The sequence below is a fragment of the Miniopterus schreibersii genome, assembly GCF_964146895.1.
Source record: "Miniopterus schreibersii genome assembly, chromosome: 12".
NCBI classification, from domain to species: domain Eukaryota; kingdom Metazoa; phylum Chordata; class Mammalia; order Chiroptera; family Miniopteridae; genus Miniopterus; species Miniopterus schreibersii.
In genome coordinates this window covers 21,237,685-21,264,320 of record NC_138112.1, presented here as the reverse complement: position 1 = coordinate 21,264,320, position 26,636 = coordinate 21,237,685, and the positions used below count along the sequence as shown (strand labels likewise).

Genomic DNA, 26,636 nt, shown 5'->3' with positions numbered 1-26,636 from the left:
CTTTTTGTTTTAGGAATGAGTTATTTTTCATAAACATATTTTATGTAACTTACAATAGGTTTATTGTTATTTTAAATGAATTAACATATATTTTAATGTTTCTTAATTTTAATTTTTTTTTTTAATATATCTTTATTGATTTCAGAGAGAGGAAAGGAGACAGAGGTAGAAACATCAATGATGAGAGTCACTGATCAGCTAGCCCGCAACCCGGGCATGTGCCCTGACAGGGAATCGAACCCTGATCGCCTGGATCCTAGGTCAACGCTCAACCGCTGAGCCAAGCCCGGCCGGGCCTTAATTTTAATTTCTAACTCAGTAAATATTGATAGATATGGCCAACACTTGTGGAAAGATTTCTTTCTGGCCCCCATTTGTGGAGATCCTGATATTACAGGCCTGACTTGGGGGCTTGGAAGTGACATTCTTAACACGTTCTGCAGGTGACAGACACACAGCACAGGTTTGGGATTCACTGTTAAAGCGGAGACTCCATCATGAAAATAACGTGTGGCCACATGGAAGGGAAGTGGAAGGCTGGCTTCTCATTTGCCTTGGTGTTTTGTTCTGTTGTTGGGCAGGGAGTATGCTATTATTGGTCTAAATTTTTATAAGAAATGACACAAATAAAATAGTTCTGGCTTTTTCTCTGCCTCATATATGCAGGGAAGGAAATTTTGCCAGCACCTTTCCCCAGTATCCACCTGCAAGAGCATTTCATTAAAGCTCCCCTAATATTAATGTAAGAAATCAGGCAGGGAAAGAGAATTTAGGATTAACTGAGGGATTCTTTTATATTTATGTCTTTATTGATTTCAGAGAGAGGAAGGGAGAGGGAGAGAGAGAGAAACATCAATGATGAGAGAGTCATTGACTGGCTGCCTCCTGCACGCCCCTGATCGAGCCCGCAACCCAGGCATGTGCCCCGACTGGGAATCGAGCCACGATCTCCTGGATCCTAGGTCAGTGCTCAGCCTCTGAGCCGTGCCCAGCCGGGTGACTGGGGGATTCTTGAGGGCTCTTTGGAAGGCGTAGTGAAAAGAACCTTCTTGTTGGAGGGGTCGTGCTGCTGGCTAGTGCTGTAACTGGGCATCACTACAAAATAGGAATAGGCTGGTGATAATTTACGACACTTTTGTATCGTCCCTGCACTCACTAGGCCCTCAATAATGGTAGCTCCTGCTATTCTTGATTATACACTCATTGCTAAAGGGATGTTTAGTTTCTTGGGGAATATTGGTTGCTTTAAATTACGTAGCTCATTTAGGAGCCAGTATTGACTTATGAGGTGGGTGAGTGTGACTAGAAGAAATGTCCATTTGTCTCTGAGCGTCCCAGTCCCTGTGAGACTCTGCTGCCTGACAGACATGGTGCTGTCACTTAGCTGTGACAACAGGTGCTAATGGGACCCGGGAAGCTGGAGGAATCGGGGCAGCCAGAGTGTCTGACCTGCTTCTCTCCCCCCTTAGTGTGGGTGAGAGATGGAGCTTGGAGGGGCATAATAGTGCATTCATGTTGTCATTTTATGTCTTGGGTTTGTCCGAAGGCTTTTCATCCTGTTTGTTTTCCTTTGTTCGAAAAATATGAAGTCCTTATTGTCTGTATACAGTGATAGAAACATGATTAAGCAATGGAGCTTACACACTAATAAGTTTTCTTTCTCAGTAAACATCATGTGGTCAGGGCCGCCCAAAAGAGTACCTTTCTGCTCTTGAGATAGGTATAAACAAGTATATTTAAAGATTATTGGGGGTGGGTGGGTGGAGGGATTGAGCAAAAAAGGAAAAGAAGGAGAGAGAAAAACCTCATGGACACAGGCAAAAAGTGGGGATTGCCAGGGGAAGGGGGGAGGGGAAGCAGAGAAGGGAATAGGGGGGCTAAATGGTGATGGAAGGAGACTTGACTTCGGATGGTAAATACACAATACAGTGTGCAGATGGTGTGCTGTAGAATTGTGTACCTGAAGCCTATATAATTTTGTTACCAGTGTTGTCCCAATAAATTCAATAAAAAAGAGAAAGACTATTTGAATTTCAGTTATTTAATTAATATAGGGCTTATTTATTAAAATTTATCTAAGTGAATGAGTCTTAGAGATCTCCTGTATAGCATAGTGCCTGTACTAACAATACTTTATTGTATACTTAAAGTTTGCTAAGAAGGTAGATCTTATGTTGTGTTCTTACCACAAACACACACACAGATGATAAACAGGTGGGAGGAAACTTGGGAGGTGATGACTATGTCTGTGGTCCTGATGGTGGTGATGGTTCACTGGTTAATACTTTTATCTCCAGACTCATCGAGATGTGTACATTAAATATGTATAGCCTTTTACATGTCAATCATACCTCAGTAAAGTGGTTCAAAAAAAACTTATCCGAGGAAAAGAATCTCTGGAGTCTAGGTACTTCTAGTTTTAGATAATTTAAGTACCAAATATGTCAACATGAAATGTGAATTTTGATATTATTATGTACAATTTGAGTCAAGATATTTAAGTAACCTTTGGATTTTATGTTAAGATCCAAATTTTAAAAATTATTACCTTTTTGTAGATAAGGTCCTTTTTTTATGGATACTCACATTGTGTATTCCCTGTGACTCTGTGATCGGTGGGACTGGGATGACTCTTTTTTTTTTGGTGAGGGAGCACATGCCGTCTGAGGTCTCCAGGCTCTGCTCCTGCTCCCAGACCTGGGAAGGGAGCAGGAGCCAAGGGCTGCCCCGAGGGCACAGCCCTGAGCAGAGTTGCCCAGGTTGGTGGGACGAAACAGCACTTTTCTGTAAATGCGAGTTTGTGTTCAAGCTGCAAATCCCTGTGAGATTACTTCTAACATCATGTACAAAGCCCCTGCAGGAATTAGATCAGTACACTTGTAATTAACCTGTTTTAGCACTAGATGGCTTTCCCCCACCCCAGTAGCTTTTACCAGCCTTGGCCTCCTGAGGAGTTTGAAAGAAAGAAACTCACCTTTGATTTAAGCTCTGTAGCATTAAGAATATGTTTATAACTGGTTATTTTTAAATGTATCTTAATTCCATTAATAAATATTTATTGAGTGCCCATTTTGTGCTAGAAACTGCTAAGTACTGTCGAACCTATGAGGATGATTCATTGAATTGTAGGTATGTATTGAGCGCTTTTATGATCTTATTTCTGCTAGAAACTGGAAATACAAAGATGAATAAGACATGGCCCTTGCTATTAAACAACTTAATGGGGAGAGAGAAAAACCTAAATACATAAGCAGTTCAATATATTTTTGCATGGAATGATACGGGAGCACAGATGAGTGGCATATGTATTAGGGAAAGAAGGGTAGATGACTTCCTGGAGGAAGTGGCACTAGAGTAGAGCTTCAGAGGACAGAGAATTGGCATACGTGTGTCAGCACTTAGTGTGTGCAAAGCAAGAGTTTCCTTGACTTAAGGGGAGGAAGTCCCTCCAGAGGGAGGAAACCTTGGGATAATTGCCTGTGTTTCTCTAGGGTTTGTGCAAAGGCAATAGACATGAGTTACTATAATGCAAGGCACACTGTGTTGTCATGTAGTGCTTAACATAAAAACAATGCCATGTTCTTAGAATGGGAATCAGAAAACATAATATTTTTAAACTGTAAGCCTTTATATCTCTCACAAGTTCATGATTGTAAGCAGCATAAAGTGACTTTGGTTAACTTAAGCAAAACAGGGATTTGTTGGGAATACATTGGGCAACTCAAAAATTAATGGGAAGGCAGGAAATGGACAGGAACCTGTGTTGAGATACACCGGGAACCCAGGCAGGGGTATGCTGCTTGTGCTGTGAGGATGGGGCCACCGTGAAAACCACTGCTGTTCCTAAACTCTGGTCAAAGTGTTACCACAGATGAGTTATCAGTACCCTTTGTCTTTGTACCATTTCCTCAAGATTCAATGTCTTCAGGTGGAACATCCAGTTGATTGAGCTTAGGTCGATCGTTCTTACTCCTGGGACTGGGAAGGATGTTCTGGCTTCTGGAATGGGAGGTAGAACCTACCCCTAAGGCTTACACAGTGAGTGCAAGGCTCCCTAACACCAAAAGTATTTAGAGGTGATTGATTCTTGGGAATATGGAAGGGAGTAGTGGGAAGCTGAACCACCTAATTTCTAAATGATTTTCCATTTCTATAGTGGTATGAAAATAATGTGCTTCTAAAAGGCTCCCTTAAATACTGGATTCCCCCTCCTCCTTACCCATACCCAAGCTACACTGTACTCTCCCTTCCTTTAAGAGATGAGGCACTCTCATGACTCAGTTTCTATGCTCCTCCTTTATGGTGCTGGGCTGATCTTTCCACCAGCACCCTTCCTCCCCCCACAGCAGATGAACATACATCCTGCAGTTGAGCTCACATGTCTCCTTTTCCTTGTCATTTCAGCTCCGTATAATCTCCCTCCATCAATAGGTAGTAATGAGTTACTCCTGGGCTTCCACAGCATTGTGTCCCTTTAACAGAGCACTTACTCTGCATTGAAATTTGGGTGCACATTGGTCTGCAGAGCCAAATCTTAGCATGCGAAGGTGAAGGACAGTCTTCCTCATTTCTCTGTATTTGTAGCTCCTAGCACAGTGCCCTGTCGACTCAGTTGCTACTTTAAAGGTTAAACATACCTTCTGCATTTTGGTTCACACTGATAACATCACAGAGATATGTCTAAGTAAGCATTACAAAGGTGAAGTTCACACAACTTTAGATAAACTATTCACCACAAGACGTTGGGAGAGTCAACCTACCACTTTGAGAGAGCCTAAATTAAAGAGGTATTGGTGTATTTATTTTACTTGTGTTCTGCACTAGATGGATTGGTGCAGAGATCAGAATTCAGGTTTGGTGCCCAGGAAGACCATACTATGTAGGGAATGGGGATCCTGGAAACCTCCCCCTTCCCAACCTTCCCACTCCCCATCTTGGGTTTCAAGTATTGGTTCCCAGGGGCAAGAGAGTGAGACAGCATATTCCAGTGTGTGCTCTGTTTAGTGGTGGAGCTTCCTGTTTCTTTTTTAAAGATGTGTGTGTTGCATGCAGGTGTTCATGGAGGAGGGTACATGGCCTGACCTACCTGGGCTTCACTCGGCCTCAGCTTCCTAAAGTGTGAATTGGCTAACCCACAAGAGCTAGCTTGGTTTCACATGAGGGCTAAGGGACAGACTAGCCCTTAGTTTTCAGGTATCAGTCATGGATTCCCCAGGCCCTTTTCCAACCTTGCTTGTAGGGCATCTGTCTCCTTGAGCAGAGTATTCCAGTTACCCGAAAAACCTGCCAGAATCAGAAGGCTTGGCTGCTTATATTTAACTTTGAGGCCACTGGCACACTCAGCAGATTCTTTACCTCTTTGAAAAGAAGGAGAAGCTGCAGAATGGTGTGTTGCTATGGTTGGAATCTCTGTTTTAAAGTTGTAGGAGGTTATTCTAATCTAGAAAGTGAAATTGTAACTGCATTAGGAGGTTTGGGATTACGTGGAACTGACCAAATGTTGTGCATGTTGGTGAAATAACACCTGGGAGCTGTTTTGCAGTTCATGGAGGCTTTGAGGAATGGGCCTCTGTCCTCTGTCAACTGCAAAGGGGAGAGCAAGTGCTCTCTCATCTCAGGGAATTAACTGCGGGGTGCAAGGAATCATCGGGTGCTCTCAGAGTGGATTAGAAGGGATCTTGTCTTCAAACTTACTTGGTAGTGAGACCATCCCAGAGGACAACGCCAAGTTCTCCATCAGTCAGCAGATAGTAAGAGAGCATACACCATACATACTGCTTGCAGAAAGTAGCAAGTACTCGTGTGATGCCTGTCTTCAAGCTTTCCCAGGGCAGTGGCACTAGCCTATATTAAATGACTACTGCAAAATACTAGGCAGTTGATGTTTAAGTGCTAAGTTGTGTGCTTCCAATCATAATTGCTGTGGCAGTTGAGGGAAGGAAGGGCAGTGTAGGGGGAAGGTGTGGGGATAAGCTGAACAGGTAAGTGGACTGGAGAGAACTTTACAGTAATTGTGGAGGAGACGGTGAAGCTAGAGGATAGCATTCTTAGCTGGGATTTGGAAAATGGAGATGACAGGTTCACGGGATGCTGAGGGGACCAGCGAGACTGACGACATCTAAGGGAGGGGTCTGATTGTAGACAGCCTTGAAAACAAACAGAATCGGAACATAAAGCTATAGCCAGCATGGTTAGGTGCAAGCGAGGGGCATGCTGGCAGTAGAATGTAAGGGCAGGTGATTTCCCAGCCGTGTGAGAGTTGGACGATAGTGGGGCGACAGTTTGAGTGTCCTAAGGAAACTTCTGAGCCTGTTGCGTTGGCCTGTTTACAGATTCAGAATCTGAACTTAGGGAAGTAAGTAGTTACGGTGGAGGTAAAACAGAGGAGCAGGTCACCAGGGTTCATGTCTTGCCCCTTGACTCCCCCAGGAAACTCACTTTATTTTGTCTTAATTAAGTGTTCCTCCAACAGTGGGGCCCTTTGTTATTGCTACTGTTGAATAAGAGAAAAAAGTTGTTCAGGATCACATTACCTAAAGGCCTCTAGACACTTACGAAGAAAGTAGCAGCATAAAACCATAATGGGAAGGAAGCCTTGAGTGTTTTAGAAGCAAGCCAAAACCAGTCATGCTCAAAGAGAGAAGCAAAGGTTCTTGTTGATGAACGACATGGGTCATAGTCAGTATAGGGCAGAAATGTTGACCCCTCCAACTAGAATTTCCAAATTTCACCCTTTGTCAAGTGCGATACAGACAAATCTTGAGCTTTCCTTCAAGGCTGGACCCTGGGAGCTGCACATGCCCCTCTCCAGGGGAGACCCCACAGAGCCCTGACACCTTTACGCTGACCTTAACTTTAACTTGTCCATTGCTTTTGCCACGCTCCCCATGCAGACTGAAGCTGTGTGAGTGATCACCTTTAGATAGGGTGCTGGTTTGAAAGAAACAGGTGACTGTAAGTTACTAAGTTCAGAGGACCTTACATGGAAATAGTCTTTGTGAAGCCTCCAGAAGCAATACATGTATGTATCACACACTTGAGCCAGCAGAGTCCTTGAGTGGCTCGGACACCTTTCAGAACTGGACCACTGCCCACCCAGAGTGGTTCGGTTGGTTTAGCATCACCCTGTGCACCGAAAGATTGCCTGTTTGATTCCTGGTCAGGGCATATACCCGGGTTGCAGGTTTGATCCCTGGTCAGGGCACGTATGGAAGGTAACTGATCGATGTTTCTCTCTCACATCGATGTCTCAAAAAACCCCCACAAAAACGGACCATTACTTAGTCCTGGGGCTGAGCCAGGCTCGCAGAGGCTGCTGGGTGGGAGTGGTATCTTGAGACCATGGTGGTTTCCCCAGGCTCCTGCTCCCGGGTGTGGAGAACCAGGGAACATTATAGTGACCAGTAATGGCTTAGCACAAAGTTCTTAACTGAGCTCCATATTGAAAGTGTATATCTACACACACACATACTCTCACACACTCCTTTATATGCATATTCACATACACATATATCCTTAGTGAGGCCTCAATTTTATTAGCAATCCACTCTCTGTTACCACTTAGAATTCTTAGTCGTGTGACTAGTATCACCCAAAGTTGTAATGTGCTGGCATGTGTCATTCCTGACTCAGATCTACTGTAAAAAATAAAAATAAAAATAAATCACACTTTCTTTTCTTGAAGTGTGTTGAAGTGTGTGGGTCCTCAACACCTCTCTGACTCTGATTGGGTTGGGAGTAGGACTCAGGGTGCCGAAATGTGTTTCTGTGCCTTGTTTTGCCTGTGCGCTGTTCTCCACTGGCAGAGGGCTCCTCACTTTGGCTCCACATTGGAGTCATTTGGGGAGCTTAATAAAATACACATACATGGGCCCTATCCCTGGAGGTCTGGGTGAGGCCTGGGTACTAGGATTTTAAAAATTCTGGGTAATTATAATGTATGGCCAAGATTGTACCTTGCCCCTGTCCAATTTTCCACCAAAATTTTCCACCTGCCTGAAGTAGAAGCCAGGTCTGAATCTGCCTTTGGATCTAGGCCATTACGGTTCCTAATTTTAGCCCTAGACTTTTAGATTTATAGATGGAGAGGATGAGACCCAGAAAGAGACTGAGTTTCTTTCCAGAGTAGTCCTTTCAGGTTGGCCAAAAAGAGACCACTGACAGATACTTGCCGTATGTATTGGAACTGCAGTTTTAGGCTAATCTTCATACACCGTGTCATTCATACGTGATTTATATTCATCTTTAAGATGAAAGTCACAGTGTCATTATTTACTTTTAACTTTACAGGATAAATATTCTAGTTGTAAAAACAATTTTTTCCTCTCCAATCCAAACATGCCTATGATACATGTGAGCACACATACAAATATTTCATGAGGTGAAAAAACTCAGAAAGACGCCAAGTGAATTCCCATCGATGGCTTCTGAATCACTAGCTCTCTACTCCTAGCTTTGGCCCCGTGGGAAACGGGTAGACCTAGCAGACCTAGCAAGAAGTTTCAGATTACCAGTTTGAAGTGACTGCTGAGAAACATTATTTTTCTTGTAATGGAGTTATTTTTTAGGCAAGGCTTTAAAAAAATAGCATGACTCTTTCCCTGAGAGTAAATTAAGTTACTTTGCCAAAAAGAGCCTTAAACTGGGAGCCCACACAGAGAAATCGGTGCAGAGAGAGAAGACGGTGGACCCATCCTGCTGAGTGTTCCCAGGACTCTGTGTGAGCTGTATCAGAGTTATGGTAGCGGCATCTCTTGTTCAGTGACTGTGGGATTGAACAGTGAGTCATGCTTAATTGGAGCAAGAAGCACACTCCGGTTTGTGTGCAAAGCAGATAAACTGGAGCTGAAAGGCCAGTGGTTGGCAGAGGGCCAGAACCCATGAGCCCGGCCCCACGCTGCCACATGAGGCTCCAGGGACCTTAAGTAGGGCTGAGCGCTCTGTCCTGGGCTAGGACTCGCTCCTGCTAAGACGTGGTCTGGCGAGATGACCACCCCTCTCTGTATCTTTTATCTATTCCGAGTTGGCTGCTCTTCCCATCTTAGAGCTCCTTTTCTGGCCTCTTTGAGTCCCTGTTTCCTGTCCCCCTCCTGGCCTGTTTGGAACTTTGTGACTTGATTCTTGGTGGTGGTGCTGCCCTGTGGGTTGCTTGAAAGTGTCCACGCCTCCGCTCAGCGTGTCTTGAAGATTGTTATTTTGACTTCATGGGTCAATTTGGTGGGTGGCTCGACTTGGGGGTAATTCTGAATAGTAACTCTGGAATTTTATGAATCAAAAAGACAGAGCTCCCACTGCAAGCTGAAATGTGGGAGAATGCCTCGCCGGCTCCTGTGAGTCACACAGGGAGGAGGAGAGGAGACCGTTATTGGTGCTAATAAACACTTTGCTTTTTTCTCCCCTGCAGGTCCCCCTCCTGCTTGTTACAGTCCCAGTAGTCCTGTCCAGGTTCTAGAAGACCCCAACTACTTTTTCCCAGACTTTCCGCTCTACTCTGGGAGGCATGAAGCGTCTGCTCTGACGGTGGAGGCCGGCAGCACCATCAGGGAAAAAGTTGGTAAGTTCCTTTACTGGCACTTGTGTTGGAAACACAAAAATGGTCTTATGTGTCTCATTTCTAGCTCTTTTGCATAATTTTTTCTCTGTGCTCATTTAAAAAAATCAGCATATGGGATTATTGGTTGTCTCTTTATTGGCAGGTGCCTTATTTTTAATGTTTGTGCTATGGTGTTATTAAACAATTTTATTATTAATTTGTGAGTTCCTAGGTATGTAGGAACTTCAGCATGATACCATTTATTCCCTAATTTTTCTCTTAATTCCAAAATATTTTTTTGTATCCTTTCTCAGAATCTTTCCTTATTATTTTTCCTTGTCTACTTCATTTTAATCTTTTTGCAAATAATTCAGCAGTTCAGAAAACATTCAGAACTGTAGTAGGGAAGGAACAGCCTCCTTTGTAAAAACTCTCTGCCTGTTTTTGAGGGCTTTCGGAGATTGGTAAAACTATGAGGGGATTTTTAAAGCCACTTTAGGGATGGATCTCAGGGTCCCAATGTGCTTATGAAAAGAGAATTTAATAGTTATTGTGCCTCATGAGACCCCATTCCTTTTATTATTCATACAAAAAATCATTTTCCTCTGGAAATATATTTTTATTTCAATGGAAGTTTATTTAAAAATGTTGACTTTTATTTGGATTTGCTCGTTCGCCTTTCAGATCGGTTATCTTGAGGGTAAGGACGTCCTTTTGCCCTCCTGCCCCCAGCATCTGTCAGGATGCCTGAATACCACGGGTTTTAGCCAGTCTTTGTTGAGGGAATGATGGCCCCGGGCAGGGCACACTTGGGTTGTTCATCACTTCTTCTTCTTTTTTTAAATATATCTTTATTGATTTCAGAGAGAGGAAAGGAGGGGGAGAGAGAGATAGAAACATCAATGATGAGAGAGTCATTGATCGAGCCCACAACCCGGGCATGTGCCCTGACCGGGAATCGAACCCTGATCGCCTGGATCCCAGGCTGATGCTCAACCGCTGAGCCACGCCCGGCCAGGCTGTTCATCACTTCTTATGATTATATGGCAGTTCATCTTGTGTGGACATTCCATGATCTGCTTTTACTGTTTAAAATATTTTGCTGTGGAATATTTCAGTTGCAGTGCACATTCTCTGAAGGTAAGGAATAAGTGTGGATTTATTCCACGCGTAATCCTGTGAGGCAGATTGGAAGTCTGTCCGTGTTACAGAGGAGAGTGGGTTCAGAGAAGCCAAGTAATATGCCTGAGGTCACAGAGGTGTGATTTGGGGGAGACAGGGAGAGTGATATAGTCAGAGTTGAGCTTCAGGAACCAGTCTGGGAAGTTCTTTAATTTACTCTATCATTATTTCTTGACTGTGGATCAGAATAGTACTGATGCAGCCTGTGACTATAACACAGAAAGCTATAACACCACCCTCTGGTGCTTGAATTCTAGTAAAGAATAAACATAGTGTGGACTGAAAAGAGAAGAGGCCGGCAGCTAGAGGTATTAGGAGGCTACTCAGGACATCTGAGCAACTGGTAAGGAGAACCAGAACTTGGGCAGTCGCCGAGGACATGGAAGCTAGGGCTGCAGTCTTTGCTGTTGTAGGGACACTAAAAATGTCATATATTGTCACCTTTTCTTGTGTTTTAACATCGAAGAGAATAAGTGGTATATAATCCTAGTGGTAAACCTAATGACAGGTATCTGTGTACATCCTCATGTATATGTGTGAGGATACGTATATTTATATATCTCCTAAGCATATTACACTACCTTTATTTTTTCTCTTTTCACTGTGGACTAAGAGAACCTAGCTTGGCAGTTGATTAAATGTAGGAAGCAAAGGAGAGGAAGGGTCAAAAGTAAATCTGAAATTTCTATCAGGATGACTCCTATGAGGATGCCATTTATAGGTTAAAAAAAAAAAAAAGAGGCAACCATGGGGAAGAAGATGGTTTATGGGGAAATGAAATGTTCTATGTATATATAGAAGCATAGAACCATCATTGCATGGAGTTGTAGAACTGAAGGCTGCTCAGAGATGGTCTAGTTCATCTTCCTCAATTTACAGGTGAGGCTGTTGAGCTAGAAGAGAGTGATTTGCTCGGAGTCATGCCAGTAGTAAGTGGTAGAAATTTTACAATCATAATGCTACATGATATCCTTAATATACTACTTGTACTGTTGTGAAATGGGGTAGATTTTATATAATTCACCCAAGGATACGCTTTCATTGATTCCTAGAGAGAGAGGAAGGGGGAGAGGGAGAGAAAAACATTAATGTGAGAGAAAAATATCCGTCGGTTGCCTCCCCTACACATCCCAACCGGGGATTGAACCCGAAGCCTTTCAGTGAATGGAACAACACTCCAACCAGCTGAGCCACCCAGCCAGGGCTAAACTGTATATTTCGTGGAGCTCGTGTAGGTGTTCTTTTACTGGTTAAATGTTTGACCCCCCTCACTGGGTTGTGTGCTATGGAGACCCAGATGAGAATGTGTGATCCTTACCTTTAAGGAGCTTAAAGCCTGTGTAAATAAATAATTGCCATCTCCTGTGATTATTGCTCTCCTGAGATATCTGTCAATGGAGTGGGGATGTTTGAGAAGGAGGGCTCAAGCCTGCTGGGCTGCAGCAGGAAAGCATTTCCTCAGAAGGCAGCTTTGGCACCCTGACATGAAGCATGTCTAGGAATCTCCTGGGAGGACATGGTGAGATTCATCTTTCTAGGCAGAGGAATGAATTTGAATGAATTTGAGCGAAGGCCTAGAGGTCAGAGAGAGCCAGCGTGTCTGGGAACTGTATGTTCTCAGGTATTACTGCAGCTTAAACTCCAAGGGGTTGCCTGTGAGGGTGGTAGGTGGTGGTGGTGGCATGGACTGTTCCTGGATAGGTAAGGCTGTACCTGCTACACGGCGTGATAGAATGTCAGTTTCATCCTGTAATTAATTATTGAGGAATTTTGTGCAGAGGATTGATATGATTAGGTTTTCCTGTTTGAACAATCTTGCAGGGGAGTGTGGGGGAGTGTGGGAGACAGGCTGTGGTCTGAGGGGTGGGTTTGGAAATGGGAATGAGACTGGTGTTGGAGAAATAGATGAGCAGGCTTTTGGAATGACTGGCCTGGATATGAGATGCTGAGGGCTTATAAGTGTGGGATGAACACAGATTTTGTTGTGGAATGAGTTAGATACTGGCTCTGTCTCTTCCTACCTTTGTGACCTCTGTGATTTACCTTTTCTAAACCTCTTCTTATCTGTAAGATTGGGGGAATTAATGATTCATATGGAACAAATGAATATATGGAGAGAACTTAGTACAGTGGCATATCATACGCACTTTAAAAATGGTTCTTGTGGTTGTATTGTGGTTATTAATAATCAACTTGGAGATTGGCATGGGAATAAAGAGGAGAGTTGGGAGAGAGATTTTGGAGGTAGAATTGAAAGGCAGTCCCTGACTAGATGTTGAGGGTAAGGGAGAGGAAGTGAGTTTGGAAAACTCCCAGGTTTTTGGCTTGGCAAAAATTAGACAAGGCAGGGATACGGGGGTTGGTTGGGTGGGTAAGTCTTTCGGGGTGAAGAAGACATGTTGAGTTTGAAAGACTCATGGGCCATCAGCTGGCGGTTGTAGATGTGTGGGTCATGAGTCAGTCGTTGAAGATGAGCAGTGGCTGTGATGACCTGGGAGACTCTGTTGAGTGAGGGTGGAAGAGCAATCAGGGCAGAGCTGTGGGAAATACCAGAATGCAAGGGGCAGAGGAAGTAAAGGGAGTCAGGGAAAGAGCGGACAGAGAGGCAGGGGCCAGGACCTAGTTGCGGAGTTAGGAGAGCATTTTAAGAAATGGGTGATCATCATGCCAGATGCTTCAGAAGGGTTAGTTGTGTAATATGAGAGCTGGAAAATTCTCACTGAGCTTGGTTACTAATCAGAGCAGTAGGGAGGGCAGTGCACGGAGCATTTGGAAAGTGGAGACAGCAAGTGTCGATTGCGTATTGAGGACAATTAAAAGGGAAAGGAAGGGGAGAGGCAGGGTGGCAGTTAGAGGTATACGTAGGCCCTCGAAAAGGGTTTCTTTTTGTTCGGTCTTGGTTTTTGCTTGTATTTCTTTTAAGGTGGGAAAGACATGGCATGTTTATGTGAAGAAGAGAGGGGGCCAGTGGGGAGATGAAAGGAAAGGGAAGGGTTGAAGGATGGAGCAAGGCCTAGAGGTAGCAGGAGGCCAGGGAAGGGAGAGTATTAGAGACACTCGGAATTGGAGAAACACTTCGATGAGAAACTGCAGGGTACATGCAGGCCTGGTGGGTTTGAAACCTTGTTACATGGTACTGTGGTTAGAATTTTAATTATTTACCACATACTTACAGACCTATATTCCTGTGGAACAGCCTGATACCTTTCTTTCCTATGTTTATCTTGTAGTTGAGGATCCTCTTTGTAACTTCCACGCCCCGAACTTCCTGAGGATCTCAGAGGTGGAAATGAGAGGTTCCGAGGATGCGGCAGCTGGAACAGTATTACAGCGGCTGATCCAGGAACAACTGCGGTATGGCACCCCGACCGAGAACATGAACTTGCTGGCCATTCAGCACCAGGCCACAGGGAGTGCAGGACCAGCCCACCCTACAAACAACTTTTCTTCCACGGAAAACCTCGCTCAAGAAGACCCACAAATGGTCTACCAGTCGGCACGCCAGGAACCGCAGGGTCAAGAACACCAGGTGGACAATACGGTGATGGAGAAGCAGGTCCGGTCCACACAGCCCCAGCAGAACAACGAGGAGCTGCCCACCTACGAGGAGGCCAAGGCCCAGTCCCAGTTCTTTAGGGGGCAGCAGCAGCAGCCGCCGCAGCAGCAGGGGGCTGTAGGGCATGGTTACTACATGGCCGGGGGTACCAGCCAGAAGTCGCGGACTGAGGGGAGGCCCACGGTGAACCGTGCCAACAGTGGACAGGCGCATAAGGACGAGGCGCTGAAAGAACTGAAGCAGGGCCACGTCCGTTCTCTCAGTGAGAGAATCATGCAGCTGTCGTTGGAGAGGAATGGCGTTAAGCAACACCTCCCTGGCTCGGGGAGTGGCAAGGGGTTCAAGGCAGGAGGGGGACCGGCCCCAGCCCAGCCTGCAGGTAAAGTGCTGGACCCCCGGGGTCCTCCACCCGAGTACCCCTTCAAGACCAAGCAGATGATGTCCCCTGTCAGCAAGACCCAGGAGCATGGACTTTTCTATAGTGACCAGCACCCAGGGATGCTCCACGAGATGGTCAAGCCTTACCCTGCTCCCCAGCCTGCAAGAACAGAAGTGGCCGTCCTGAGGTACCAGCCGCCCCCGGAGTATGGGGTAACGAGGTGATTATCAAGTCTAGCCATTTCCCTCGGCTTTGCAAAACCCCGCGGTCACATTTTTAGCATTTGTTATTTTCAAGGCACATTAGGTTTTTGTCATCAGTTTGTTTGTTTTTCTGTACATAATATTTAATAAGCCACTTTTGGGCCAAAATATGTAGAGTAGAACAGAACAGAGGGAAGTTGGGGATTTATGAGTTCAGGGGAGGAGCCTCAGTTGTTGGCTGTCCTTGGAGCTCTGCCTGGTGGCCAGGCAAAGCAGGAATTTTCCTGGCTGGCTCTGTGGACAGCATCCAAACTCCTGGAACATATTATTACTAAGGGGTTTTATAGAGTCTTTCTTCATTGTAGGTTTTAAAGAAAAATGTAGCCTGAATGCTAGAATGGAGGAGTTAAAGGAACCTTAGAAATCATACCGTCCCATTCCTGTATTCAACGGATGACAAGCTAAAGCCTGGAGAGATTAATAAATTTCCACAGGACACACTCTGAGGCAGCTGGAGCTTGGCTCAAGTATCCTGGTCATCAATGTCCTTTCCCTCCATTATCCTGATTCTTCTTCTGACTGGTTGATGGAGTCAACAGCATTTACTTAGTGTGTATCCTGTGCAGCCCTATACGAGGTTCAGAGATGAAGATATGGTCCTTACTCTCAAGGACCTTACAGCATTGTCTCAGGGGAGACCAGCATCTGAACACATTGCAGTGCAGCGTGCTCTTTCAGGATAGGAGTGTCCAGTGAGCGCTGGATGACTCACAGCTGGAAGGAGTGGGGAGAGCTCCCCAGAGGAGGTGACATTTGAGTTGGGCCTTCAAGGGTAAATAAGAGTTGTGGGGTAGAGGTGAAGTAGCAGGATGTACTATTGCTGGGGGGAGGGGGAGATGTCATTTCTTCAGACATACAGTTTAGGAGGTTTTGTCTGGAATGAGCTGCAATACTGCAGAGCTAGTGGGACAGGGTGTGGTTAAGTGGCAGATGTATTTGGATTTGGAAGCTGAGACCAGTGGGTGAAGGTCTTTAAGTGTTGTAGTATAGAGTTCAGAATTTATCCATAAACAATTGTTTTTAAGTAGAGACTATGTTGATGTGTAATATAAAGGCTGACTTCAGTGGCAGTAAGGATGAATTGGAGGAAAGGAAGATCGGAGGCCGTGAGGACTTTGAGGGACAGTTTCAATAGTTGTAGGTTTCAGGCCATGGTCTAGGGGAGCATTACATACTAAGAGAGGTAGAGAAACAGAATTGACAGGATTTAGTGATTGCCTAGATATGGACATTGAGGGATAGGACAGTTGAAAATAATTGGAAATCAAGCTCTCAGGAGAGAAATTGGGGATTTGCCAGTGTTTAGATGTTGCTAACTCTGCCTGAGGAGAGCATGGAGCATGAGAGAAGACAAGTGGCCATTGCCTATTTATTGGATATGTCTTTATTCTCACAAAGGCCTTTATCTGTTTCTGAATCTAATGTGCTGAGGCTTCTCCATGTGACTATAGCGATTGTGTGCAGGCATACCTGGGCGGTACATCTTCTAAAAAGGGAGTGGCTGGGCCTCGGCAGAGAGAGCTGGCCTACCGTCCACTCAGTGCCCAGGTGCTCACACATTTCCCCCCTTGAGGTAGGGACTGGCAGCTTTAAAGCAGTGAACCAACATTTAGACTTCTGCCAGGCAGCAGAACTCCTTCCTGAAGTGGGCATAGTATGATCCCACTGGGGGATCCAAGACAGGGCTCTGGAGACTCCTGTTCTTACTCTTTTATAGCTCCTTAAACCAAAGGAGAAATTTAAACTCAAAAACTATCAAGTTTGAAGAGGGGGAAAAAATAGTCTTCAGATCTCTGGTATTTGTACCACATTGGTATTTGTACCACATAATTGTTTAAAATAATCCACGGTGTTTTATCCCAAAGAATGGTATCAGAGTTTGATTTGTGATATTTCACATTTTTTTCCTGAATGTTTAACTCAACCTCTAGAGCTTGACAGAAGGTGAAAATATCCCCAAATGAAGTCCCCTTCCTTCCCGTTGGCTTTACTGTTTGTTAAACAGCAACGCATAACAGTGGATCGGTTTGCTTTTTGTCACTTGGCAGCAGATGTGATATAAGGTGGGAGGTGTAGTAAGGGGAGGAGGGAAGCACTTCTTGGAGAGAGCTACCCCTTTATTTGTGAAAGTGTCATTTGTCTCAAATTTGTGACGTCAGAAAGAAGAAGAAATGTATGAGGGATTTGAGCCAGTTGCCAGACTTGGCAGCTGGATTGACATGACATCAAAATGTCCCTGGAGACGTAACAGACAGGCCATTGAGGCTGGGCCCCAGAACCACAAGGCCCCTTTGTGGGCCTGGCCATGGCTAGCCAGAGTGGCTCCAGCGGCACAGCCCTCGCTGACAGAGTAAACAGAGTTGCATCCACACCAATCCTGCTTCAGACGCATTCACTGTGGCCTGAGCTCCAAGGGCTGGATCTGAAACTCTGCAGTGAGTGAGGTTCAAGCTATCTTTGACTCCAAAGATGAGCTGGACTCTCCAGTTTCACTGACACGCTCCCTTGTGCTTAAAGGGTTATCTGTTTGTCGCTAACGGTGATGGTTTAGAAAGCTGCAGGCTGTTGGGTCAGTACATCATAGACTCCTGGACGAAGAGAGGCCTCTGAGTGAGACCATTGAGTCCATCTCCTTGCCTAGTGCTGCAGGAATGGGCTGAATATGTTGCGAATATTTATTCTCACACCTGCTCTGATCTGCTAAAGATGAGATGTGTGGTGCATTACTGTAAAGCACTTTCATGGGAAACGCCATGGAGGGGCCGCTAGTGAAGGCCTGGTGTACCACCTCGGCTTTTGTCGTGGGTGAGCTCGTGAGGCTGGTGGAGATGGAGGGACAAAGGTGAGGTAGCTGGTGGGGATGCCCGGGGAACATGAGCTGACAGTGGATAAAGGCTCTGGTTTGTCCTGTGCCGTCTTTCTTTTCCTGGGACCTGGAAGTGGAAATGGGTAGAAATGAAGACAAGGCAAAAAGATGGGACAGGTTGTCCTATAGAGAATTGTGCTTTAATTAAAAAAAGGCAAGCATTTGGATGTAAGTTCTGACTCACTTGGTGAAAACACAGCACTTCCAGAACAATGACTTGGCTTTTGCCGGCTACACGGGTAACGGACGTGAACGCATGAATGAATATCGGTGGATGATCTGATTTTTATCAGAGCAGCTTGGAGTACATTAGTCACATGCATGTTTATTTTTCAAAAAAATCTGCCCATATTTCCAAAGTGGAAACTAAAGATGTTTAAAAGTTACTTAAAATATCCTACTTTCTTAATATGACCACTGTTAAACTTTTTCCTATACAAATTAACTTTTTCACGTGTTAAAATCATAAATTATATTGAGTTTAGTATCTTAGCTTTTTTTGGATAGTGTTTGATTACAATGTTTTTTCCACCATATTTGTTTTTATAACAAACATTGCTGCATTTCATAAAGTATATAACTTACATCACTTTACAAATGAACATCACCATGTTTATCAAATTTTCCCATATTTTGATTTTATTCTTTAGGAATCATTATTTAGAAATAAAACTATTGGATAGATTTTAGTGAACATTTAATAAAAGGCTTCTGATACTGGATAACTTTGTAAAAATATTACAGTGCCTGTTTCACTGTACTTTGACCAACATTAGGTCATTATAATTAGAAAAACTTTGCTAATTAGTGTTAACTCCTTCTTTTAATTTGAAATTATCAGCTAGTTTAAATTTTGGGAGGGTCTATTTTAGTAGTTAGATTTATTTGATCTTGGAAATTGTTCTTCATGTTTGGTGTTCATATGGTTTATATATTTAATGAATTCAGAGTAAACTAAAACTGTTCTCTAACACTTCCCCTGATTTTCCAGTTTCTCAAATTCCTTTCTCCCTTTAGTGGGTAACAATGGAGCAGAGGTGGTGTTGGCAGGAAGACTACACCTTTAGTGCCTATGTGTCAGGCACTTTGTGTGGGTTATCCTTAATCTTCCCAACAGTCCTAAGGGGTGCGTACTATTAATATCCCTATTTTTATAGATGATAAACCTTAGGCTTAGAGAGAGATTAAAGTAACTCAGTCACTGGCACCAGCTGGGAAGTGCAGGAGCCAGGATGCAACCTGGACCTGTGTGTCACACACTGCACCTCCCAGTTCACACCATATGTGCGCATGACTACTGTATGCTGCAGAGGACACAAAGATTTACATTTTCACTTGGTGTCACTTATCTGGTGAATTTCTAATCAGATTTATACATCACACCTTGTGTTTTTTTCAGGAGGACCAGAATGCTGATAAAGTATTCCAGACTCTAGGAGGAAAGTCCTCCGGATATCCTTTCTCTCCGGATATCCTGAAAGACTTAGGAGCAAACTCAGCCTTGCTGACGGCTCCAGGCTGTGAGCTCTAGTCTATCTTTAGTTTGCATTTATTTGGAAGTGGGGACTTGGGAGAATATTGTTTATTGCCTTAGCCTGTTTTTGCCTGAACCTGTGTTTTAGCAGAATGTTTCAGTTATGGAAAATAAGCACTATTTTAATGATTAATTTTTGAGTTTATAAAAAGTCACTCCTGTTGTTAAAAGGAGCATTTTCCCTTCTTTGAACCTCTCCATTGCCTTTTTTGCCCTTTATCTGGCCTGAGTCTTGCCCATTCAACATAGGGGGTTTGATTTCCTAGCTGCCTAGAAGCAGAAGGAAGAGTGGTGACTGTTTATTATTAATATTTTATTTATCTATGAACATGAATTTGATTTCTAACATGTAGATGGATACTTTATAAAAGCATGAAATGCCCTTCTGTCCTAAGCTGATGAAAACATCTTATGAGATGACATTAGAGGCGGAGGTGCTGTGGGCTTCCTTCCACAGAGTATGCTTGCTCAGTTCTCTTCATCACCACCAGTTATCACAACCACCATCCTTCCCATCCGTGCAGGGAGCTTGCAGTTCCCTGCATCAATGGAAGGAACCTATGGTGCGATCAATCACCCAAATCACCCATATTTTTCTTTAAAAAAATGCACTGTGCATTTCCCCCCAAGAAAAGCTCTGGGTTTGGTTTTATTTAAGATGGTGTCAAAGTTACTGACATTCTTTTGGGAACACTCCAAATGACAGTGCAGTGGGGAGGGAGCAAAGGGGGACAGAGCCCAGGAGAATGTGTGGCAAGTTAGAGAGAATGTCTCTCCCCAGGAAACCCATGTCAGTCCAACAATGCAGCCAGAATGTAGATTAAAACATGAACAAGCGTAAAGACTTGTGCTAAAGAGCAGGTCAGACTCTTGGCGGGCTCGAGGTTTGGAATGTGCTGGGTGGAGTACAAGAAAGAGTGTTTGGTGGTCCCATCTTATTTGAGTCAGAAATGGCTAGAGGAGGAAGGAGAATTTTTGGAGTAAGTGTATGTTTCCAAAGTGGTGAATTATGATTTGCAATATAGTTGTGAAAATAAATTGCTTTGTGGGGCCAAAAGGTAAGCCAGACCCACGGCTATTGGATTAAAAACTATGCATTGTCCTTAACAAAAATGAGGCCGTAGAGCCTTATTTAAATTCCACCAGCTAAACATGTGTTTTGAATACCAGCATTAGAACTCAGGAGTTTCTCCAGTTTTTAAGCTGAATTATATCTGGGTGAGCCAAGTAAAATGCCCTGTTTATCCTGAGAAACAGCTCTGCAGTATGGGAATTTCAAAAGGCTAGGGTCAAGTTCAGGTTACTTTCTCAGGAAGCCTAACACAATTCCAGCTGTAATGAATTAAACGAGTGACTTCTCCAAACAAGAGGATTCTCGATACCCATCCTGCATAGCAATAGTTATGACCGTAGCTTACCCAAGAGTCGAGTCTTCATATGGACATTTGTCAGTCTTACGGTGTCTTCGCAATCAGGGGGAACAAATTGGGAAGATACGGGTTTGGGGAAATGAGGTTCAAGGGGGTTTGAGTTCTGGCTCTTCCACTTTGTGACAAATTGCGTAAGCTCTCTGAGCCTCAGTTTTCCTTATCTGCAACTTGTTACAGCTGCTTTTTCTTAAAACGAATCGATTTTCTTCCTTACATGGATAAAATGTGTTCATTATAGAAAATTTAGAAGTACAGATAATTTCTACTCCTCCCCCCCCCAAAAAAAAGCAAAAGAAAGAAAATAGAAATTGCCTACAGCCCCGTTACCCAAAGATAACCACTGTTAACTACTCTTCATTATGTTACTTTGAGGGTCAGAAAAGTATAAGAAAATACTGTAAGTTGGAAAGTTCTATGTAAAAATATAGGGTATTTTTACTGAGCGAGAAGTCTTAAAATTTGAACCTCTTCATAACCAAGAAGGCTTTTATTGTTTCGTCTTATTTTTAAGTTCATTTATCTCACTTTGTTTACTTTTCTCTGTTAAAATAACAATGCTGTTTCCATAATGTACATGTATTTACTTAGATAATGAAATGCTTTTTCAAATAGCCATACATGTTCACTGTAGAAATTACATAAAGAGAAGAAAAATATAAAAAAACAAAAAGAAATCCATAAAATATTAAGTTTCCTTTGGAAAATGTATCTAGCTGCTTGCATATTTTCTTTTGAATTACTTGATCACGTCTTTCATCTGTTTAGCCGTTGATGAATCTTTTCCTGTCATATTTTGAAAAATTTTGTCAATCGTTCAAGCCATATTTAGTAAATGTTAGCATAATGGCTTAATTGTAGATAAATATCTAGTTTAATTTATTGATCAGCATTGATGCTTGGGGACCTGGGGACTGCGGAGTGGGGACAGCTGGTCTGCGTGCGTGAATTGCTCTGAGGCCCGCTGGATTCTGGAATCGTCTCTCCACAATGAGGCCTTTGGTATACGGGCAGTGTGGTCCAGAGCAGTGCCATCTAATAGAAATACAGTGTAAGCCGCATGTCTAATTACAAGTTTTCTAGCAGTCACATTTTTAAAAAGTTAAACAGGTGAAATTGATTTTAAAACATGTTTTAGTTAAGCCATTATATCCAAAATATTAATACTTCGGTAGGTAATCAACATAAAAAACTATTAATGAGAGAGTTTACATTTTTTGTACTATTTATATATTTATGTGTATTTTACACTTCCTGCACATCTCAATTCAGACTGGCCACATTTCAGGTGTTTGGTGGCTACATGTGGCTTGTTGCTAGTTTGGATAGCATAGGTCTAGAAGGAAGTGAGAGTCTGTGTCTTAGAGTGTATGAATGTCACCTTGAAGCTACACTCCTGTTCTGCATTGCATTGCAGGGAAACTAGAAGTGGAAGGTTCTAAGGTACTCAAGTACACTTGATTCCTCGTAGAGGCTTTAGGATTTGGGACTGTGATTCTCACCACACAGTGTCTGAAGAGGAGGGGATAACCAAAGCTGTGTTTCTTGCCTTTCTCCTAATAACCATTAGCAATGTGTGATAAAACAACAGAGGCTAACGGTTATTAAATCCTTTCCTAAAGATAGATGCTGTGTGCAGTGCTTTACATGCATTGTCTCATTTACTGCTTATAACTCTTTGAGGTAATGCTAGTGTGGTTACATGGCTAGAAAGAAGCAGAACCAGAAAAAAGACCCCCTATTAAGGAAGTGCTATCCTGTACCAACATGGGAAAAAGCCCTGGTGTGGTGAAATGTGGTGGGTTCAGGACCCCCAGATTGAAGTCCGTGTTTCTGCTTTATAAAGACTGCGGGATCTCTGGTTTGTGAATGTTCTGAGCCTTAGTTTGCATACTTTAAGAACAGGGCAATTATATAGAACAGGAGAGCAGTGAATGCCCAGGCTTGTGAGAATTAAATGTCACAGTGGGCATACAGTGTTATGCACAGAACATTTACATACAGGAATAATGGAAATACATAAGTTTAAATAAGCTTGTGCATGAAGACCTGTGTGCAGAGAGGAACGGGTGGACTGTTGACTGGATGTCACAGTGACCTTGTTTTCGTAAACTAAATGACATCCTCACTCTAGTTTTGAGCTGCATTTTGTGGCTCCAAATACATGAGAAGAAGGGCAGTGGCCAGAGCCATGTTATTATATTAGCAATGTCATGGTTTGAGATCTACCTATATGAATCCCGAAGAAATCTCAATATGAGAGGTCTCTTCCTTAATAAGACAGTGTTGAAGGTTTAGCCATTCTTTGAAAGCACATCAAGCATTTATGGTCTCCTAACTTGCTCTTGGGCTTGGGGCCAAATCAATCGACAATTTAATGGACATCAACTGAGTATGTCTTAATTTTCTACCCCCCAAAAAAGTAATACTAATAAGGAGAAAAGACACACATGTTTGAAAAATTAAATATTACATTTAAATAAAAATTCAAGAGAACAAAAGGTATGACATAAGGCCAGTGGTGGTAGATTGTCAGGAGTGTGATTCAGGCAGGGCAGTAAGTTCAGAGGAAAGAAATGGGTGCACGCTCGGCTTGGGCTTTGTGCAGCATGGTCCACGTCATTGACAGTGGAGGACCAGCCTACTGGGCTTCCCTGTATGACCCCTACTTTGTCTCTTAGATGTGGCTCTTTAAATGCTATGATTCTTCTTTGGGGAAAAGAGGCTTCTTGAGCACTGCTCAGATGTAGTTAAATAACGATAGGTCGGTGGCAGGTGGGAAAAGGTCACTTTCTGCGGTGTTCCAAGGCTCATTAGGTTCCCTGAGAAAAGGAGCAGGATGTGTTGCTGGTACCTGCCTCTGTTTTATTTTTTATTTTTTTAAATGATTTTAGAGAGAAGAGGGGTGGGGGGAGAGAGAGAGAGACATTGATATGAGAGAGAAACGTCGATTGGTTGTCTCCCACACTTGTCCCAACCAGGGATGGGACCCGCCACCTTTTGGTGTACGGGACGACACTCCACCTGACCAAGCCACACCGGCCAGGGCCACCTGCCCCAGTTTTGTAAGGATTAAGCAAGGTGACGAAATGTGGTGGCCAGCAGATAATACAGACCCTCAACAAATGTTAGTTGAATGTTCTCTGTAGGGAAGACCTTAACCTGTGAAAGATAATAACGTTGAATATAAGTAACAGTGGAGGACAACTACTCAGGCAGGTTTCTAGCCTTGTTCCCCCTGAGGCAGTGGGAGCCTCTGCTGCTAGGGTGTGAATCCTGGACGCGGTGGCTCAGCCTGGGGCGGATGACCAAAGGGGGCTGCCTGCCCTCTGTGCTTTCACCAGCACAGGGCAACGGTGAGCTGCATAGGCCCTGGCGTCAGAAAGCCTGGGCTTGGATTTCCTTTATGTTGCTGATATCTCCGTTACACGTACTTTGCAAGTTACCATCCTGTGCCTTGTTTTTCTCACCTAAACAGAGAGGCAGACAATGGTACTTGTTTTGTAAGGCGGTTATTTAGGTCAGGGTGAGATGATGCATATAGTAGCACCTACCACAGCGGCTGGAATGTAACAAGTGCCCAATAAATGTTAGCCATAACAGAAAATTTTTATTGGACTTCTCACGAATGCCACACTCAGTGCGAGGCTCTGCACTGGGGCTGTGGGATACAAATGATAATTACAGTAATGGTGATTACTAGCCAGCATTTGTCCAGTGTTTACTTTGTGCTTGGCTTTATACATATTAACCCCTTTAGCCCTGTAACAATGAGCTGAATGGCATAAAGTCCCAGGAAACTGAGACACATGATACCAAATAAGCTAGCTCTCTGACTTCACATCTGACGGAGGAAATAGGCTCACAAATAGACAGTTATAGCATGGAATTCTGTTCGCAGGTAGTTTCTCAATAAATGATGGTTCCATCTACTTTCCCCTTTTCTCTGTGTCCCCATTACTATGACATACTTATCCCAATGGTGGCTGATCAATAGCATTCTCTTTGGAAGCTGGGGATAGGTTGCTTCATAGCACTGGTGTGATCTTGTGTGAAATTTTCCAGTTCTTCCCCAACACTCTTTCCCCCTCATTTACTCTAAGCCTGAAGCTGGCTCAGTGGTGGGGCCAGGGAATAGAGGTTTGCTCTCCTACCTGCACATCACTGTAATGGGGAGTTTATTGAATGTGTAACCGAGTTATTTGTGAGGCCGCTGTTGTCTGTTTAATAGAAGACTTCCCATTTTGGAAAAGCCTGTTCTTTCCTGTCCCTTAAGCTTGGCAAACACCCTTTCCTGCATTGCCACTCCAGTAAATAGTTACCATCTCAGATGACTTAGGCTGGCATTAAGCACTTCCTTTTTGTTATATAACAGTGAAAGATAACTGAGAAGATAAGCCCGTCATTGATCATCTGTGAGTTCCAAATCCCAGAATTCAATAAATGTTAAAAGATAGAAGCCCCAGCCTGAAGCTGCGTGGGTCAGAGGGAAGCCCTGGTGCTTCAAAAAACAGGACTGTGGGCTCATCTGGGCCCCCTCAGCTCCCAGGAGACCACCACGTTTGTCCCTTGCGTTGGATGCAGTGCAAAGGGAGTACTTAGGAGATGGGAATGGGTGTCTGCCTTCGAATCGAGGCAGTGTAATTTGTGGTTATTTTGCCTTTTGCCAAGGTAACCTCTTTCCATGAGAAATGCACGGTAGGATTCAGCCTGCCTTCAGGAATGCACTTAGTAACATATCTGTGGTTTTTGTGGGTTCACGCTTGATAGGAGTACCTGGAATCTGGGGTGCAGGCTGGGCATTGTGAATGGCCCTGGAGGCATTTTGCTCTTGGAATGGAGCTGGACCCCATACACACAGATCTCCTCGTACACGCAGGCTCACACATATCACGTATGCTTCAGTGTGGAAGGGGTCCAAATCCGTTAACACGCACCAACGCTTTACTTCTAAAGAGATGGCCAGACCATTGTGTAATCAGTGTGGAGAGGGAGGGGAGGGAGGGTTTACGTATTCCCACTGACAGCATTTCTTTCTGAAATCTGAGGATGGCTGGAAGGTGAAGCTCACTTAAGGAATACAGAATTACATTGAGCTCCACAGTTCACCTTGCCTTGGGGAACTTAGATCCCAGCTATTTTCACAGGAAAGGGAAAGGCTCCTGGGTTGAAGGCATGAGGAAATCTAGTAGGGAAGTATCTCCCAAGCTCAGGTGGAGTCTCTGATGTTAGTTCGCTACCAAAGCAAGGCCTGGGGTCAGTTACTCTGTTAGGATCTGCCGGGCTTATTCTTTGCTCATCTTTATGAATGCCTGTGTGTCCATGTAGGTTGGGCTTAGACAACCTTGTCAAATTGTCTTCTAGATTTGACATTTAGCTGCCAGGAGAGAGCATTCAGAGGAATCCTGGCTACAAGAAATGCTTATGAAATTAGAGATTCGGAGACTGACAGGGTCCAAAAACATTCCAGCAAGTATACTTGAAAATAGAAGACCAGATGACCTCCTGGGAAAAATGGGGGTAGTAGCCCTGATAGCTTTGGCTATGGATGGCGACAAGTAACAGGAAGTGACACAGGTTGACAAGATTAGAAGTAGCTACATCTCCAGAGGACCCAACCCTTTGAGACAGAATGTTGATGATTTGGGGGTTGCTGATAATTCTTAGTGCCCTGACTCCCAGGTTGAGACCTAAAGGTTGACGGGCTCAACAAGAAATCTAGTTTCCCCAAGTCCCTGCAGAAGAGTGACAGCTGTGGTTGGGAACTAGATATTGAGACTGTCTTTGCTGTTTTACACCTGTAGAAGTTGTTAGGAGGCCTTGGCTTAGGCTGAAAGAAAATATGATGGTTCTTACGGAACAGGTTAGCAGGAGTGAGGAGGGGGTTGTTAGGGGGT

At 43.9% G+C, this 26,636-nt stretch overlaps 1 protein-coding gene across 4 annotated transcripts in view; it reads left to right on the top strand.

Moving 5' to 3' along the window:
- The window catches only part of AMOTL1 (angiomotin like 1), a 139,943-nt gene that overhangs the window by 66,928 nt on the left and 46,379 nt on the right, over nucleotides 1-26,636 (top strand). For all 4 annotated transcript variants that reach the window (XM_081155582.1, XM_081155581.1, XM_081155583.1 and 1 more), the window contains 2 exons: nucleotides 9,404-9,553; nucleotides 13,945-14,869. In XM_081155582.1, coding sequence (XP_081011708.1) covers nucleotides 9,404-9,553; nucleotides 13,945-14,869 — 1,075 coding nt within the window. The remainder of the gene's footprint in view (nucleotides 1-9,403; nucleotides 9,554-13,944; nucleotides 14,870-26,636) is intronic.